Source organism: Abrus precatorius, unplaced genomic scaffold, assembly GCF_003935025.1.
Source record: "Abrus precatorius isolate BTA unplaced genomic scaffold, Abrus_2018 Scaffold11, whole genome shotgun sequence".
NCBI lineage: Eukaryota > Viridiplantae > Streptophyta > Magnoliopsida > Fabales > Fabaceae > Abrus > Abrus precatorius.
In genome coordinates, this window is record NW_020874303.1 from 15,662,027 (window position 1) to 15,678,104 (window position 16,078).

General features: G+C 30.0%; 1 protein-coding gene across 4 annotated transcripts; it reads right to left on the minus strand.

The window, feature by feature from the left end:
- Positions 1-1,025: 1,025 nt before the first annotated feature.
- Positions 1,026-7,254, minus strand: LOC113855085. 4 transcript variants are annotated; one of them, XM_027486551.1, is made up of 8 exons: positions 7,094-7,213; positions 6,931-6,941; positions 4,826-5,071; positions 4,566-4,669; positions 3,664-3,757; positions 2,641-3,165; positions 1,941-2,281; positions 1,168-1,481 (listed from the first exon to the last, which is right to left on the minus strand). In XM_027486551.1, exons 3-8 carry the CDS (start codon positions 4,992-4,994, stop codon positions 1,323-1,325), a joined length of 1,392 nt encoding a protein of 463 aa, XP_027342352.1. In that variant the 5' UTR covers positions 4,995-5,071; positions 6,931-6,941; positions 7,094-7,213; the 3' UTR covers positions 1,168-1,322. The 4 variants fall into 4 exon arrangements, with proteins under 4 accessions (XP_027342351.1, XP_027342352.1, XP_027342353.1 ...); XM_027486552.1 differs by lacking the exon at positions 6,931-6,941 and adding an exon at positions 6,568-6,693 and having other exon boundaries at positions 4,826-5,065; positions 7,085-7,176; XM_027486550.1 differs by lacking the exon at positions 6,931-6,941 and having other exon boundaries at positions 1,026-1,481; positions 4,826-5,065; positions 7,085-7,254.
- Between the last annotated feature and the right edge of the window lie 8,824 nt (positions 7,255-16,078).

Sequence of the window (16,078 nt, forward strand, 5' to 3'; positions counted from 1 at the left end):
ACAAAAATTTAAAATAAAATAAATATTTTTAAAATTAAAATAATTTTGTAGAATTAATTAAAAAGTAACTGTTTTATTTAACAAAAATTGTAAAGTATTAATATTTTTTTACACAAATAACTTTCCGAATCTAAATTTAATTTTAAAGATTTTTTAATTAAAAATTTTTCAATATTTTTTAATAAATTTTGGTGATAACTAAATTTAATTTTAAAAATTTGTTTAATTAAAAAAAATTAATATTTTTTAATAAACTTTAATTACGACTCACTCACATCAATTTTAAATTGATCCTTTATTTTACATTCTTCTTTTTCTGTAAGCAATGATTATCCCGTCATCATCTCAATTGCAACATTATACATGTGTTATTTAAATTTATTCTAATATAAATATATTTTAAAATATAAATAAAAAATTAAATGTTTAAGTACATTACCTAAATTTTACCAACATATATTGTCATGACTTAACATTCAGATTAAGTTTATAAAACAAATGCTAAATGAAATAAATGTTAAAACATTTGTTCTTGAAATAAGTAGTCACTCTCCTATCCTATATTACGAACTGATCTAAAAACTTCCGAAATCTCAAATTCGCCACGTTGACTTAATAGCATGATCATCCTCTCAATATCACATGAAAGGTTTAAAATCTACGTTAAATCCAATTATTCCCCGCATTTATACTCATTAAATTTGTTTCTTTTTCATATTTATTATGTGTTGCATATTTTCATAAATTATATTACACATAATTTTCTTCTCATATCTTCTTACATAAGTTGTAATTACAAATATTGAACCGATTTACAGTTCAATAGAACCCAAAGCTTAAGTTATAAAGACCCATCTGGCCCTTGAGCAATTCGTTCTAATGCAAAAGTATTATGTATAACCAAAGAATTTCCACTTTTCAAGAATCCTAAATACCTAAATGAAAATAGCCTAACGCATAAAAAACGGCATGCATGAACAACATTGAATTCGAGTAGAAGGAAAAGCATAGCCACAATACTTACCAACATGCCTTTTAACTAAAGCCGAAAATTTTAAGCAAATTATTACAGTTCAAATATTTTATATACATTTATATGAGATATATATATATATATATATGCTATCTGGCTATAACATAATCATAGCTATTTGTAAAAAATCACCAAAAAGTCAAATAAAATCTGTAAACTCAACTAGCATCTAGGCAAAAAACCACTAACTAGGCAACTATCATGATGAAAATTGGGTTGAAAGGATGTAAAATCCTAAGATTAGAGTTATCTAGTGCTTGAAAGAAGGGGAAAAGGAGAGAACGGAAAATTAAATCCTTGCCCCAAATTTCTCTGCAATAATGGGGCGAACATCATCCACATCCACCAATTTCTCCAGAAAGGGGAGCAAAGAAATCAGAGCAGTGTCAGAAGGGTCGTCAAACCAACTTTCAATAGGAATCCCATTATTAACTTGCAAGCGGTATACCTATCATGAAAACACATTTGCAGTTTCAGTAACCATGGGAACCAAACAAATAAAATTGAAAAAAACATGCAATTTAATAATATAATGAAGGGCCTCATGAATATTGTCTCCAATGTTAAAGAAAATATTTTCCAAAAAAAGTAGATAATTCATCGGACCTTTATGAATATAGAAAAGAACGTGTGATTTAATAATATAAATGAGGCCGCCTCTTTAAGTAAATTCCAAAGTGAAATACTCAATACACTCTTTCCAACATGCTTTTTATCAATAGCTGAATTTTATATGGGCCTTATTAAATTAAATGGGTCCACTTTTTATTAACTAGGATTAACATAAAATTCACCCAAATAATAAGAATGCATAAAAAATAATGTATTAAAGTATGTGTCTAACAAGCAAATTCAGTATTACTACAGTGAACTGAAAACCTATAATAAGAGGACCAAGAAACTTTACCTTTGGAGAGTTGTCCACTATGGCTACTTTTGCCAGATCAATTCCAAGAACTGTCAAATCTTTGGTGTAGGTGTTATCTTTCAAGATGCATGATTCTCGGTATACTTGTCGAGAAAAAAGCTTTTTATCAGGATCAAGCACAGCTAGCAATTTTTCAGCATAGATGCGTTTACTAGCTGTGAAAATGATGATTTCAAACATCTCCGATACTTTCTCCAAAAATTCTTGGAGGAAGGGCCTCTTTCGCACATATACTGTGAACTCCTTGTCAATGGAAAGGGATATTTGAATTGTGAAGTCAGCACTATCACATTCTTGCGCGCTAGCATGGACCAGTGTTTCTGTAGAGAAGAAACAATATTAAATATTTTAGGAATAAGGTTCAAAGTAAAACAAATAAAAAATCATTAAATTTTAGCAAGGATTTTCTCTTATATTGGAAGACCAAATAAGTCAGAAACAAGTAACAAGAAAGACGCAAGAACATAGAGGTGGTATTCCATTGTATATGCAGATAATGGCAAAGAATAAAAAAGGATGCATTGTATAATGAAAAATATACAAAGCATTGTCCCATAGGAAACAACCATCTTTACATTTTCCTGGTAGTGAAGCTAATTGATCATGATATAATTCAAGACAAAATCCTCACTAAATGGGATAAAATCCATATGAGCAGGTAAAGATGAAAGAAAATTACCGTCCAAATCAAGAACAAGGGTAACACGCTTCTGTTTGCTTGTTTCCTTGCTTACTAAGGCAGGTAATGAGTTAGATTCATCTGATAACTCCAAAAAACTTTTAACGAATGTCTCCGGATCAAAATAGTCTACTCTATCTGAATCAAACTGACTGGTATTGACATCAAGTTCATTAGTAAATGGCTTGGCCTGATGGCACATGAGATGAAACCATGAAGAATCAGACATCTGCAGACACTCTTCAGAGGACCCTACATAACGGTAATCTGCTGATTGTATTGTCTCCTCGACAGAGGGAAATGACAGAATTCCCTCATTGACATGATTTATAAAACTTGTCCCAGTAAATTCAAGATCAGGAAGGCTATTAAAGCTCCAACTATTATCAATTACACTTATCCCATCACAGGGCAACCCAGTGCTACATCCTTCATAAGGATATAAATCTAACACCTGAAGCATTTGAAAATTGGGGACATTAATGTCATCCACTTGATCTGCCCAAGTGATTTGCTCCTTATTAACTGTAATGAGACCAAAGCCCACACACTTGTTACAAACAGAAGGACAGTACAAGGCGAGTTGATAATCAAATAAAAATATAGCATCATTCTTGAAAATACTTCTTAGAGCCAACCGGGGAAAGGACATGCTAGAATTAACCTAATGAAACCATTGAACATTTATATTGGTTAGATTCCAAGTTTAATATGGCCTCATAAAATAAGGTCACCGCAAAATTATTGGTGGAAGGCACAGAGCAAAAAATCTTCCTTTTGTCCTAGTTATGAACTTATGGTGCTTTGGCTTATGGTTATTTAGAAGTTTGTTAGTTATCAAAGGATAGCTTTACCAGAAGTTTATGTTTAACCTTTGTCAATTTATATGATGTTACCTTTTGATTTCCAGGAGCATGTTTCATCCTCAGCTTTTATATTGACCATTAGTTCTTTAATTTAATTGCTTTAATCTCTATCTATCTATCTATCTATCTATAAACTAGTATGGTTTCTAGAGGCTACCTGAATCAAATTGGTGACAATGAGCATAATTAGACCCGTTAAAATAAGACGGCATTGATTCTGAATCCAAGGAAACAGAAGATGGGAAAGAATCCTGCAATAAAACAGACCATAATACTAAGTAATGTCAACCAAACAGAGCAATGAGCATTCACATCTTGATTTTTTTTTTTTATAAAGGACACAAAAGAAGCATCCAAATGTTATTGCAGTGGAACAATATTCATTTAATAAAAAACCCTAGGGTTGCCAGTGGCTAATCAAAGAAGAAAGTTTCGACGGTTATAATCATCAATTGCTATAATTGCATCTTAGATTAGATATCCACGCACCATACAACTGATTAACGAATTGGTGAAATAATTAAATACTTCAACCTAGCTATTCCAACCGCAACTCCCAAACCAATATTACAAGACATAAGTGAAGGTACAATAAATTTTTATAGCTGACTGTTAAGCCTAAATAATAGTAAATCAGGGACATCATGTAATGTTTTTAGAAAAAGTAGTAGCTGGATGGAATACTCAGACATAGATAAACCCACATGCAATGTGGATAATCTTACATTACTAAGGATAGTACAGTCCAGAAAATGAGACAGAAAAAAAGTACAGATCAAAATTTTGAACATTAAAACTTGCATCTGAAGGTACAGATGAAGAGAACTCAAGTTTCAATATAGGGCCAATACTATCAACCATTACTCATTTTCTTGTCTTCATTTACTGTATAATTTTTTACAACATGCTACTGTGCCCAGAAAAAGCAAGGAGAAAGTTTTCACTCAAGTAAATCATAATTTGCACTCATTTTTATGCATGTAAAATTGCCACAAAGCTTGGACCAAGAGCATATTTTATATCATATAAACAAAGACATGAGATAAAGTTGAATCTTACCTTTCCATCTATTGAATCTGTACATCCATTGAATGAAGAACAAGTTTGCTGCATGTCTTTTTCATTGTCATGATCCTTGGAAGATTCTTCAATTTTGCTAAAATCTACACCAAGCGCGTTCAATTTAAAAATGAGAGACTTCGCTTGCACCATATTTCCAAATGAATGTCAAAAGATTCCATGGATGAAATTGCACCAATGCTATAACAGATTGCATTTGATTTTTTTATCATTTCAATCAGTAAGGTATTAAGGCTTACCATTTTGAGATGTTTGGTTTGAGATAGCTAAAATTTCCTTTTCATTAGTTATTCTGACCATAGAGTGTGGTTTTTTAGATATTTTATTTGATTTCTGGCAAACATGGGGATAGCTCTCATCTTTTTTGCAGGTTGTAGTTGACTTAGCCTTCATTTGAAGGATTGGCATTGAATCTGGGCTTATGAAGGATAGCCTAAAGTCAATTCAAGCATTTGGCAGTTCTTAATTTCCTTTTAACTCTACAAAACAAAAACAAAATGCATGTCATATAAAACATATATGCATAAAATGAAATTCAAAATGTACCATAAACAAATTATAATAATCTGCATTAGCCATTTAGCCTTTATGTTTTCACATCAGTATTCATTACTAGGCAATAAGCAGGATAGTAAATTGAAAACTAGAAAATATTTTAACCAAACAAATGACTCAGTATTTCAAAAACACATTTCACTGACAGAAGACACATTCCAATCAAACAGGGGGATTTCATACCCCATTTGTCTCCTTATTGTAAAATATTCTAAAGCGACAAGAAATCTGATTTGACACAAAGTAACTCCGTTGAAGATGAAACTTGCTACTTGTCTATTTGTAGCTTGTTCAGTTGAAACTCATGAATAAAAAAAATGTTCAGATTTTCTAAGAAATCACATCTCTTAAAATTGAAGTGCCTAAGCATGTAAATTTTAATTAATGATAACCGAAATTAAAAAGTACAACTGGGAACTATACTCTAAATTTTAAACAACCCCTCCAGAAATAGAAGTCAATTAATCATGACCCGTATTAAATTAACTTCCAAAAGCGCTCAAATAAACCAAAATCTATGAAACTCTAGTAAAGAATACACATTTATAATTATAAATTATCCAACCATATGAGACACACAGATTTTAGAGGCACAATGGTTCACAACCGCCACGCCACCCTCAAGTCCCCTAATTAAGTAGCAGCTCAAATAGCGAGAGCTAAGGACATGCAGCATGATCCAACTTCATCCCAATTTCTCTCCTTTTATCCCCATTTCATCCCTCAAGTTCAATTAGGGAGCCACCTAGTGGGGCCCTCTGCTAGACCACCAAGGATCCTCTGGGATCTAGGTCTCACATAAAAGAAATTGTCCACCCCATGCACAAAAAAAATTTATACACAGAACAGTAAGTTTCTTGTTCCAAATTCAAAACTCAGAAAAAATTTAAAATAAAAAATAAGAGAAAAAAATATTGCTATTCGGTAATCGATTGTATAATCACCCATGTTAATAGTAAGAAAGTATATTGGGAGATGTCTTGTCTTTGTTACTAATAATTAGAATTTTATTTCACAAAAATGTAAATTGATTGAAGATATGAGACTCGTAAAATAAAGAAAATTTCTGAAAAACAAATTATTTAAATCAAGAAATACCATCACTACGATAACTAATTTCATGTATGACAAAATTTAAAATTCAAATCGACAAATTTTAAAGATAATATTTGAGAAAAATAAAATGATAAAAATAAAATAAAATGTAAGATACTTGCCGTTGTCAGGCAAACGACTCTTGTAAAATATAATTGTCAATATTTTATCCCTTCAATCTCAAAAAACAACCCTGTCATTACCCATATTTCTCCAGAGACTCTTCATTTATCAATATTAGGGTTTTTCCGTCATATTAATTATAAAAATTCTCCTAAACTCGCGCTATTCGAAACCCACAAAAATAAAATAAAATAACAATCGCTTTTACCATTAGAGATCATAGGTTAGATTCAACCTAGTATAACATTTACAAAACCCTACGAACCCATTTTTTCTTCTTCTAGCTCCCTCCCTGTGTCTTCCTCACTCACACCCCAAACCCAATTTATAGAAACTGCAACAACCAATTGGGAAAACAAATTTTCACCACAAATAAAAGCAAAACAAAATTTAAAAAAAAAAAAGGAAAAAAAATCACAAAAAATATAGAAGCAGGAGATAAAAAAAAAAATAACTAAGCAAACCATAATTCAACACAACTTCACATAGAAAAAAATAAACCGAAAAACTAAAGGAAAAAAAAAAACACAGGCAAACACATTTGTTAGCAAACTACCAAGAAACCTTAATCTTCTCTCTCACACACACACACCCCTAAGCATCAGAAGCACAGATACCAAAAAGAACCAATTCGCAGAAAAGAAAAACATAGCAAAGCAAACACCACATTAAGCAAACCATAATTCAAACAAATTCACATAGGGTAAAGGGGGAAAACAACGTACCGGCGATTTTCTCTTTCTCTCTCTCTTTTTCTTCCCCTGTCGCTCTCTTTCTCTCTCTATAGCACGCAGAGAGTTGAGTCAGAGAAGCGAAAGGGGGGTCAACGGAACGTTGATGCTGCTGCAATTGCGAGGATGTGTTTAAATACTTGGGAGTTTGAAAACACAAGATCAAGAAGATAAGCTATACGGTGAGGATTCAATATGGTTTCACTCAATTCAGCTGTACGGTTAGGATTTGATACCGCTTAACTCATCCAACGATCAAGAATGTGCCATGTGGGGGAATTGGGAAGCACACACCTATGAAAGTCATGGGGTAGCTCCAATGACGGCGCCAAGTGTCATGTTGCAGTCCTGGACTTTCTGCTGCTCTCTATTGGGCCATGGGCCTTCACTCAGAAGACCGAAAGCCCAATTCACATTGCTTGTTATATTTAAATTCGATTACGGTAAAATTATTGACCAAAAAAAGAAAAGATTAAGGTAAAATAAAATTTTAAAAATTAAAAAAAATAATTTTAAATGGGAAGGATGGGATGAGTATTTTTATTCATTAATAAGTATGAACTATGCTTAAAATAACGTTAAGGAGTATTATTTGTTACAACATATGGCTAGTTAAAAAGTATTATCTACTTTAAAATAAATATTACATGACATATTTTCAAATGAAATTGAGGTAATGATATTATTTTATTTGAACAAAATTCAAAAAACATAGGTAGTTGAAAGTGATTTTTCACTTTGTAAATGTCACTACAATAAAAGTGAAAAAAGAATATTAAGAAAAAAATTGAATCATTTGAATTTAAAAATATATTTATTGAATTACTTATTTATTAAATTATTCATTTTTAAATTAATTAAATTATGTGTTTAACCCTCCAACATGTGGATCAATTGGTAGTGAAGTTATTTCAGTTTAATATATAATTCTAAATTCAAGTATTAATAAATTCAGTCGTGTGAAATTTATTATGTTTAATTGAACATGATTGCTTAAAGGATAAATATTGTTTAAAAAAGATTAAGTTTGATAACAAATAAATATGAATAACTTATGACATAAAATTGAACACAATATATAAATAACAATGTTCAATGCTGAAAATGAAATTAAAGAAAAAAATACAAAATTATATTTTTTTACTCTAATTTATTTATTTATTACATTGATTTTTTAATTTTTAAAAATTTTAATTTTATTCTTAAACTTGTTTTAAATAAATTATTTTTGGAATATACATTATTTGTTTTCATTCTCTTTTGAGTGTTGTCCCTCTTACTTCATGATCTGACTGTAGTCAATAAAAAAATATAATCCAATAACATTTAAAAATTAAAAAATAAAATTAAAACTTTTACATGTAACAAGATTAAAGCTAATAAATTAATAAATAAATAATGTTAAATATATAATTTTAAAAATAGTGTATTAAAAATTGTATCGATGTTTTAAAACTAATTTTTGAATTATTTAAAAGTTTATTATATAAATGTCCTTAAATTAAAATATATTTTTAATAAATTATGAAAATTTCAAAATTAAAATTAAATATTTAGTGTAGGATAAGTCACTTAGCATTATGAAAAAGAAAATAGCTCATCTTAAAAACATTCTTACTTAAGAAAACTCTCAAAAATAATATCATTAAACAATTATGACTCACATTTAATAAATAAAAGTACATTAAAATTGAGAAAATAATTTATATAATAAATTTTATTGAAATAGCTCATACTTATAAATTAAAAAACAAATAATTGTATGTAATTATCACTAGAGATAAGATAATATCTTCTAACAAAATAAATAAAAAAATAAATTTAAAAGTAAAAGTCGATAAAAGATAAGCACAATGATTTTATTGAAAATTTTTCAAAAAATTAATTTCAATTTGTTGATAATTCTTTAGTGATCTCATAACTTAGGGAGTCAAATATTTTTTTATGCAGTCAAACAGATTAATGTTAAGTCTATTAATAATATCATATCATTTAATCTAATTTGCATTTATTAATTTGATTAATGTTAAGTGTATTAAAAATGTTATGGACTAGCAATTTAATATTCCTGTGAACATTTCAACCCATGACTATAAAGTCATTAGTGAAAGCATTTGTCCCAATTGTGCATCTTGAAATCTCCATTTGAATCCTTTTCATTTTGAAATCTACAATTAACTTACTATCTATACCTTTCTCATACTCTCAATAAACTCTTCAATTAGTGTAGAGCAGCGTCAATAAAGAAGAGGATGTTTCAGCCACTTTTATATTAGTTTCAAATCTTCACTCAGTCACCATCTTTTGCCAATCAATTTGCTCAAATTTGAATGAGTTCAAAATTATACATTCATGTATTTATCAAATAAAAAATTATTTGAACATATGATAATCATTGAAATAGACTCTTTTTTTCTTTCTTTCTTTTTTTTTGGGCACATGTGTTATTCCCTTGATCTAACACTTTGTATTAAGGAATATACTATGTAAAATATTGTAGTAACAAATATTATTCAATTTATTCTCATTTTTTTACACTTAAATGAGTAAAATATTTTTTTTATAAATTTTTTTAACATATACTTTTCTTTTAAATAGTTTTTATTAAAAAATGTTCATATAATATTTTTTATAAGAAATGTTAAAATTATATTTTTAAGCAATTATTCTTTAAAAATATTAAATAAGATATAACAAAAGAAGTTATCATGTCATAATAATTTTCAACAAATCAACCTCCTCAAGGATGAGGATATGAATAATGAGAATAGAATATGATAATTTGATAAAATAATAAACTATTTAGTAAATTCCTTATATTTATGAAATAGTTAGTGTTAAACATTTTAGTCCTTAAAATTTTAAAATACCTCGTTTGATAATCTATAGCATTTATCTTTGTCCATCAATTTAGTTGATTTTTTAATTATCTATTATTAAAAAATAGTAAGTCAATGTTAAGATGTCACATTAAATAATATATATGATTGATTGCGTAATAGAAATAATGTTGTATATAGTCTGATATATATTTTTTCTTCATTTTTATTTTTTAAATTCTTAAAATTTTTTATTTACTTATATTTTTTCTTCTTTATTCTTACTTAATACTAACATTTTTCAAAACCCACCGTTGTCCGACAACTATCATAACACTCATTCTCTCTTTCTCAATCTACTCCCTCTCCATTCCTTTGAAGTTGAAATCACATGTCTGTTGCTCTGGGTAACTGTAAGTTCTCAATCAATCTCTCATCTGTGTGAAGTTGAAGTTGGTGCAATTAAACAAAGAAGAAAATAAAGGGTACAAGATAGAAAAATGACTAAGGAAGGAAGAAAAATATAACAGCAATAACAATCTTTTCTTGATAAGAAACACACTCAATAAAAGTCTCTTTTTTTATGTTATTTACGACAAACTCATAACCACAACCTTGTTTGCCCTCTCTCTCTAAGATTTTCATTTTTTCTTTCCATTCCCAAAATCTATATTCTTTAAGGGGTTGTTTGGTGGTCAAGATAGGATCATGATGAATATGACAAAAAGGTTTGATAAAAGTAGGAAATGATAAAAGCATGATAAGCTTTTATCATATTCAATATTTAATGCAAACTTGATAGAAAAAAGGATATAACATAAATATGCAGAAAATGATAAAATTACTCTTGTCTATATTTACTAAATTAAATCTTTTTTTTTCTGGAAAATATTATTTTTTAATTTTTATAAGTTATTTATTTTTAATTTATAGAAATATATAAATATTTTAAAATATTTTTTAATTTTAAAATATATAAAAACATTTTAATATATTATTCAAATTTTTAACATACTTTTAAAAATATATAAAAATAGAATAGAGAGATGAAAGCGAGGTAATAAAATAAATTAAGAATATTTTGGAATGATAATTGCTATCATTTCCTTCCTCTCCCAATTCAGCCATATTCTCATGATAACAATTACACTAGTCCAATAGGATATGATAATAAGATAAATTAATCTTATCATTGTGGTTCAACAACACTTGATTAAGAACGGATATGATAATTATCTTATGTTATCCACCCTTATCCTACCCATCAAATGAGCCCTAAAACTAATTTCATTTCATCTTCATAGGTGGGACGCTTAACTCAAGTAGCTTGTAAGTAGATCTTCAAGAGAAAAGAAGGCATACCAAGATTAGAGTCACCAAGATTCAAAGTAAGGAATTTTACTCAAATAGAAGGAGTGGATTACAATGAAATCTTTTCACCTGTTATGAAACATTGTTCTATAAGAATTTTACTGAGTTTGGTGAATTAGTTGGACTTGGAATTGGAGCAAATGGATGTGAAAACATTTTTACATGGAGAATTGGAGGAAACTCTCTTTATGCAGCTGCCATAAGGTTTTGCAACAGAACAAAATAAAATTTGTTTATTAAAGAAGTCTCTATATGGCTTAAAACAGAGTCCAAGGATATGGTATAAGAAGTTTGATGCTTTTCTTATAAAGTATGACTTCAACAGGTGTAGATATGATAGTTGTGTGTATGTGCTTAAGAGAAATAAGAAGTATGTGTTGTATTTACTACTATATATGGATGAAATATTGTTGGTTAGACATAGCATAGAGGAGATAAAGGCTTTCAAGGACAAACTCAGTTCTGAGTTTGAAATGAAGGACCTTAGACCAGCTAGAAGAATCTTAGGCATGGACATTGTAAGGAATAGGACTGATGGAGAACTATTTTTATCTTAGCAAAATTACTTAAAGAAAGTGGTTGAAAGATTTAGAATGCATCAATCTAACCTTGTTCACGCACCTTTGGGTTCTCTTACTAAACTTTCAATTTCTTAGGCTCCTAAAACTGAGGAAGAAAGGAATGAGATAAAGTTCATTCCTTATGCAAGTGGTGTTGGTAGTATCATGAATGGAATGGTGTGCAGCAGACCAGACTTAGCTTATGCTATTAGTCTTATAAGCAAATTTATGAAAAATCATGGTACAACTTGTAACAGTTTAAATTTAATTTTTAAATAAATAAATTTCACAAAAATGGAAATAATAAAAATTTTCCATTCAACCAATTTTCCAATGCATAAGTTTGGTAAAGTATTTCAAATAAGGACGAATTACAAGTTTATAGAAGATTGCTACATAACTAGTTTTAAATACACCAGAGTTTCCAAAATAACTTTTTAGTCCTATAGCAGTTTCATCCATCCCTTCACTAAGCTCGGTGTCGATCGTCTTGATCACCTGAAAAATAAATGTAAGGGTGAGTACTCTACACTATTCAACACACATAAGCATAGAGACTCACCTGACATACTTCCACCCATTTCTATCATAATATAAATCGTTCATTATGCAAACACAAGCAATAACTTAAATATTTCATTCTCATTCACATACAGGTGCACTCACTGCACCATCAAGCAATCTATACACACATGTGCATTCACTGTGGCACTGTGATCATAAATTCCTGATGTCCTCAACTTCAAGGACTTACTCAATTTCACACTATGGATGATTGTCGGATAACTTCTGTCTCACAGATACAACGTATGTGGTCACAGACTCCTTGGCAAATGTGTTAGTCAGAGCCCGAGTCAGGAAGAGAGCGTGTGGCCGGTGGTGGACCAACGCTCACTGTTGGTGTCATCACTACCCTCTCTTCCTCAAGGTATTTCTACCACCCCATCTTCTACACCCCTAGTGTATCGCTGAACCATTCATAATTTTTCACATATTCAAACACAATCACAATTCATCATGCCTTCCACACACACATGTCATTCATCTCACATTATTCATTCTCAATCGAAGGCACAAACACCCATATTCCACTAAATAATATTCTATCACACAATTTTCATCATAATGTCCCTACAATCATCCATTTCATCACACACACACATCCACCATCAATCACCCTATATTTCACATGAAATTTCTATCACAATACATTTACAATCAAGCCATTCTCATTAAATATACATCTCCCTACATTTTATCTTAATTACATTGCATTATCTATCAATGTAAACGGATTTGAAGACACAAAGAGATAGGATAGAGTCTCTCCTTACCTCAAATCGAAGAGTCAACACAATATAATGGTAGAAAACGGTCCCCACACAGATTTCGTCCCTAAAACACATGGAAAACTCTATGAAAGCCCAAGAGATCAAGAAGAGGAATGAAAAATCGAAACCTTAACTATCAAAACTTACCTCCAAATGCCCCAAACATGACTCTAACCTTCAATCTAGCTTCCAAACGACTTTGAAGGTAATTTAATCAATAGGAATGGATTTTGAATTGAGACAATCAAAAAGGAAATGAAGAGAAAAGAGTGAGAATGTGTTTTTCGAACCCTAGACCTTTCAAATACCCCTCTAGTCGCAACACTCTCGTTACAGCGAGATATTCTCGCTGCAATGACACTCCTTGTCGCTACAACGAAAATATTAGAGGAAATTACACCCTAGTTTTTGCATAATCTCGTTATAGTGAGACTGTACCCAGAAATGCACCCCTCATTATCGATCTCTCGTTGTAGCGAGGGATCTCTCGCTATAGCGAGGGATCTCTCGCTATAGCGAGAAAGTCACAGTCTCACTCCCTTCTCCTAGGGCCTTCTCGCTACAGCGAGAACACCTCTACAATACATACTTAACCTATTTTTAATCAGTCTAGCACATCCAATCTCAATGCACAATCATCATCATACTCATCAAATGCCCATCCACATGGAAATTCACAATTATATTAATAACTCAAAACTATTATTATCATTATTACAAATTCTGAGGCGTTACACAGCTCATTGAAATACTCTTAAGTGAATGCTTAGATATCTTAATGGTACATTAGATTGTGGCTTGAGATTCAAGAGGAGTCTAGCTAAAAGTGATGCTATAACAGGGTATGTGAATGCAGATTTTGCAGGCTATATTGATACCAGAAAGTCTATTTCTAGTTATATTTTTACTTTGTTTGGGACAACATACACTTGAAAAGTAAATTTGTAATCGGTGGTAGCTTTATCAACTATTGAGACTGAATATATTGCTCTTACAAAAGGAGTAAAGGAAGGATTATGGGTAAGGGGTTTGATTGATGATTTAGGCATAAGTCAAGCCAGGATTAATATCTTTTGTGATAGCCAAAGTGCTATTCATTTGGCAAACCATCAAACTTACCATGAAAGGACTAAACATATTGATGTGAAATTTCATTTCATTATAGAAGTGATTGATTCAAAGGAGGTTCAAGCACTGAAATTTGTGAGAGAGGAAAATCCTGCAGATATGTTGACAAAGTCCCTTCCTAGAGTGAAGTTCAAGCATTGCTTAGACTTAATTAATTTCACAAGGTGATTGAAGATAAGTGGGAAAGCAACTCAAAGAAACAAGTTATGTCAAGTATTTTAGAGTCAAGGTGGAGATTTGTGATGATAATATGACTCAAAAACAAGTTAAAAATATAATAACAAACTTGTTATTAGAAACTGTTAGTTTCCAATTTAGTTAGATTCTTAGTTCCCTTTATAAAATTTGTTTCTCGTCTTCTTACAAGAGAGGCATTATGTGAATTTTTTTGTAATCAGTTCATGATAAACTACTGAATGAGTTTGGTTACTCTCTCTTGTAGATGTAGGCCATATTAGTTGAACCACATTAAAGATCTATTGCTTTTCTTCTTCTCCCTATCTCTTTTAAGTTTTCTGCAATTTTTGTTTTTTATTATTGTTTCTAGTTTGATTTGTGAGGACACGAAACATTTTGTGAGAACACGACTCAACAATCTAATATTAGAATGACAAATTTTTTTTTTTACCATAAATCCTTCAAATTAAAGCCCCTTCATTTTCTTTCTAGATAAATCTTTCATGTCAATAATAAACAAACAAGAAATATAACACTCCAAAATTTTATTATTTCTAATTGACTAGAAATTATATTAATCTAATTAAATTAAAATTAGAAAATAGATAAAAAAATCAAAACAATTAATAAAATTGACCCAAAATCAAGTCAATTTAAGAAAAAATTAGAAAATGCAAGTATAGTATGACCTAGTTAAAAGTAGAGATTGTTTTTGTAAATCACTTTAGTTGATTCTCAACCATTTAACTTAAGATACACAAAGATTATACTTACTTATTAGAAAACAAAATAAGAATTTAAATAGAAATTATAAAATAAGCCAAAAATTACGTCTAGAATGTTGCCCCATTTTGTGCAAAGCTATTAGCATAAAAAAATCTAAAAATTTTATAACATTTCACTTGATAAACAGTAGTTTGGACATGCAAATAGGGAGTCCAAAATCCAAATAAAAAATTCAACAAAAATTCTCCAAAAATAACTCCAATTTAACGTTAAAATGGTCCAAGTTTGTTGCAAAAATTTCAAAAATCCAATTCTTCGAAATTCAATTAAGGTGCACGACTGCACGAGCTTAAAATAGAGAGTTTGAGAAGAGAGTTTGAATTTCCTAAAACACCAAAAATTTATATAAGGAAGTGGACTTGGTCAAGACTTATATCTCTTACCAATTAGCTTAGTTAAATCAAGACTAAAACACTCCTAAACCAACCAATAATTAAAGAAAATGTAAAGGAGAGAAACCAAACTTGATTAACTAAAAATTAACCAAAGCAAGCACAAGAACTTAAGTTGATGATATCATGGGGGGCAAAATTTCAAAGCATGCATGAACTTTGGGAAGCTATTTTTACGTGGAATGAATGCTTTTGGGAAGTCTAAATAAAAAATACTTGACACCCATCACCTTTTATCGTCGCAAGTCATCCTTACCATTTCAACTAAGACAAAATTTTAGAAACTCATACAAAGTATAGCACCAAGTGGTAAATACCAATAAGATAAACGAAAAATTTTATCCGTTTCTCATACTGTATAAGGATAAAATAATTTTCAAATCATTATTTTAAATTACATTATTTTCTGTATGACGTTACTCCT